The following is a 3,625-nucleotide window of genomic DNA, read 5'->3' on the forward strand; positions in this document are numbered from 1 at the left end:
GACTGTTTATGAGTTTTCATCTACCGTTCTTACCCCTCGGTTTATATAGATACCAGAGGTGCCTAGGGTTTACGCATAGGTCGGTTGCATCTAAGGGTAAATGTGATGAAGACAACCTCTAAGTCTTGAAGTACGTGCCAATTCTTCGAAAGATGTCCACCTTGGCGCTCCTGGGCCCGACAAACGTGACCCACTGGTTGATTATAATGGGGGTCCTCGGCCCGGCCCATATAGCCGGGAGCCCACGTGGCTAGCACCCCTTAGTTTAGGACACCATCATGGCGTAACATGCACGCCACGGACGCCAACAAGCACTCTGTGCATACATTATGTTCGATTAAATGTCCACACCAAAGATAGACTAAAAAAGAGAGGAAAACATTGCCATGTGGACATGACTAGGTCAAAACCACCATGATTCCGTACAGTGCCGCTTCAGTTGAGTCGAGGGATGAAACTTCTCCGGTTTGGAAAGTTCAACATGTAAGTTGTCCGATTTTGAAGTGATGGGACGAAATATGCACTTCTCAATTAGTTGAAGGGCTAAAAGTAGTCTTTTCTCTTCTTCTTCTTCTTCTTCTTCTTCTTCTTCATCTTCTTCTTCTTCTTCTTGTAAAATCTTGCTAGAACCAAGAACTGCCAATATTTGGGAAGGAGCATGATGCATGCATGATCAAAGCATTGCTTTCTACTAGAACCATTTCTCCTCTCCTCCTTTAATTGACAAGTTCATTTCATTGATCATGCTTTGCACCTACCAAGCACGAGTTCATTTATGCATGTTTGCTTATTATTAGTGGGCATGCGAGGAGGTCAATTAGTTGAGCACCCTGCAGCTGATCCTGACGTTGCCGTCCGGGTTGAGGTCCAGCTGCCCCATCCTCCCCATCCCCTGCACGAACGTCTCGAAGAAGTCGTCCGGGCTGTCGGCGAACTGCTTCACATACGTGGCCGTCTCCGGCGACCCGGTGAGCAGCGTCTGGTCGGACGTCAGCAGACCCCTCCTGGCCTGCAGGCCCTTGTAGTACTCGACGTCGAAGGCGTTGCTGGTGGCGTCGAGCTTGGCCGTGGCGCCGTCGCCGCCGGCCTTGCAGGTCTTGGCCAGGGACGCCGCCATCCAGGCCTCCATCGTGGGGTCCTTGCCGGCCTTGCCGAAGCCGCTGAGCCGGTTCTTGAAGTTGGCGCAGTGGGCCTGGCCGAGCGTGTGGGCGCCGGAGAGCGCCACGAGCTCCGGCACGGTGAAGCCGTGGTCACCGACGAACACCTTGATAAGCTCGGACGCGTTGAGCGTCGCGGCGGGGAGCGCGGAGGTGTCGGCGGCGCGGGAGACGTAACCGTCCTTGCGGCCCATGGGCACCATGTAGTAGAGGTCCCCGGCCATGAAGACGGAGTCCCGGGCGGCGAGCGCGAGGACGTCGGCGCAGGAGACGGTGCCGGGGCACTGCGCCTCGAGGGCGGCCTTGACGGCGTCGATGACCTCGAAGCCGCGCAGGGACTTGTCGGTGAGCGCGTCCTTCTCGGCGGTGCCGTGGGCCTTGGTGGAGTCGAGGAGCACCGAGGCGTCGCAGCCGCGGACGAAGCAGTCGTGGAAGTGAAGCCGGAGCAGCGACGCCGCCAGGGTGGGGTCCTTGTCCAGCGCCTTGAACACCACGCCGCGCACGATGTCTTGGGCGTGCGGGCACGTCATGGAGTAGTAATCCATGCTCAGACCACCACCTTCGCCTCCCCATTCATGGTCACCACTACCGCCATATCCGTATCCACGTCCTCCTCCTCCTCCTCCTCCTCCTCTACGACCTTGTGCCGCCGCGCCACCGGGGGCCGCCACCATGAGCAGCAGCAGCACGGCCACTACGGCAGCGGTTGCGCGAGTGACATGCTGCTGCTTCATGCTCACCATGGTCTTGCCTTTTTGTTGTGATAGTCTATGCATGGTTAATCTGGATTTGGATCGACCAAGCTACGACTTACCACCAGTTAAGCTGCACGCATGGCATGGACACAACAAGTGAGAGAGAGGTATTTATAGACACGTCGATAGAGGAGGGTTGGGCAGTCCACCTGACAGTAATGCTACACATACTAACGAGTTACAGGATTACACAAAGAGGATTAAATTGATTGGTCGGTAGGTGAGGGAGGTGGCACACGCCCTTTAAAATCAGGGGGATCAAGTTTATGATTGGTTAAGAGATGGAAAGTGCTTGTAAAATCATGTAATCCATCTGTTCCTAAATGTAAGTCTTTGTAAAGATTCCACTATGAACCACATACGGATGTATATAGATGCATTTTAAGTTTAGATTCATTCATTTTGCTCCGTATGTAGTCTACTTAATGGAATAATCCCTACAAAGGCTTATATTCAGGAACGAAGGGACACTAGTAGAAAAACCCATATTAGTCCCGGTTGGTGAGGGCCTTTTGTCCCGGTTCTTGAACCGGGACTAAAGGGTCGTTACTAATGCCCTAGACCTTTAGTCCCGGTTCTCACACGAACCGGGACAGATGGGCCTCCACGTGGCCGATGCGCCGAGCCCAGGCAGGAGTGCCTTTTGTCCCGGTTGGTGGCACCAACCAGGACCAAAAGGCATCCACACGTCAGCATTTCAGTCAGCATTTCCGTCTTCTCCTTTTGACTTTCGCATTGCGTCCTTGCATCGACAATGACCCGGCGGAGATCATCATCATCGGGCACATCATCTGGTTCCTCTTGATCTTCAGCCACTTCGCCCGTTGCAGCATCATCGTGCACATCGTCTGGTTCCTCTTGATGTTCAGTAGCATCACCGTATTCAGGGGGCACATAGTTGTCATCGTACTCTTCTTCTTCGCCGTCTTCCATCATAACCCCTATTTCTCCGTGCCTCGTCCAAACATTATAGTGTGGCATGAAACCCTTGTAAAGCAGGTGGGTGTGAAGGATTTTTCGGTCAGAGTAAGACTTCGTATTCCCACATATAGGGCATGGACAACACATAAAACATTCTGCTTGTTTGCCTCAGCCACTTCGAGAAAATCATGCACGTCCTTAATGTACTCGGAGGTGTGTCTGTCACCGTACATCCATTGTCGGTTCATCTGCGTGCTTTATATATATTTAAGTGACCAATGACCCACGTGGCCCGGCCGGCCCCCGGGGCTCACGAACCGGGTCCAATGCCACCATGGGTCCCGGTTCTGGACTGAACCGGGACTAATGGGCTGACCCGGCCTGGACCTTGGCCCCCTTTTCTACTAGTGGGAGTATTTGTTTGTAGGTCTAGCATTTTTGTTCAACTAAATGCATGCCTATGTCACATAAATAGATACTCTCTCCGTTTTTATTTACTCTTTATATTTGATTGAAGGCAAGCTTCATAAAGTTTGACTAAGTTTATAAAAAATAATATAAAAATTAACATAAAAATCTATATGATGTGAAAGTACATTCAACAATGAATCTGATGGTATTGATTTGTTATTGTATATGTTAATATTTTTGTTTATAAACTTTGTCAAGGTTTACAAAGATTGACTTTTATCAAAGCTAATGCGTGGATTAAATAAAAACAAAGGGAGTAGATGACCTATAAATTAAATCAATATATATATATGCGCGCGCACTATAAGAGACGAGAGACCT

At 50.9% G+C, this 3,625-nt stretch overlaps 1 protein-coding gene across 1 annotated transcript; it reads right to left on the minus strand.

Annotated features, from left to right (window-relative positions):
• Positions 1-370: 370 nt before the first annotated feature.
• Positions 371-1,982, minus strand: LOC119344395 (peroxidase 47-like). The gene has a single exon (XM_037614847.1). It carries the CDS (start codon positions 1,931-1,933, stop codon positions 818-820), a length of 1,116 nt encoding a protein of 371 aa, XP_037470744.1. The 5' UTR covers positions 1,934-1,982; the 3' UTR covers positions 371-817.
• Positions 1,983-3,625: the final 1,643 nt, after the last annotated feature.

Source organism: Triticum dicoccoides, unplaced genomic scaffold (assembly GCF_002162155.2).
Source record: "Triticum dicoccoides isolate Atlit2015 ecotype Zavitan unplaced genomic scaffold, WEW_v2.0 scaffold167815, whole genome shotgun sequence".
Taxonomy (NCBI): domain Eukaryota; kingdom Viridiplantae; phylum Streptophyta; class Magnoliopsida; order Poales; family Poaceae; genus Triticum; species Triticum dicoccoides.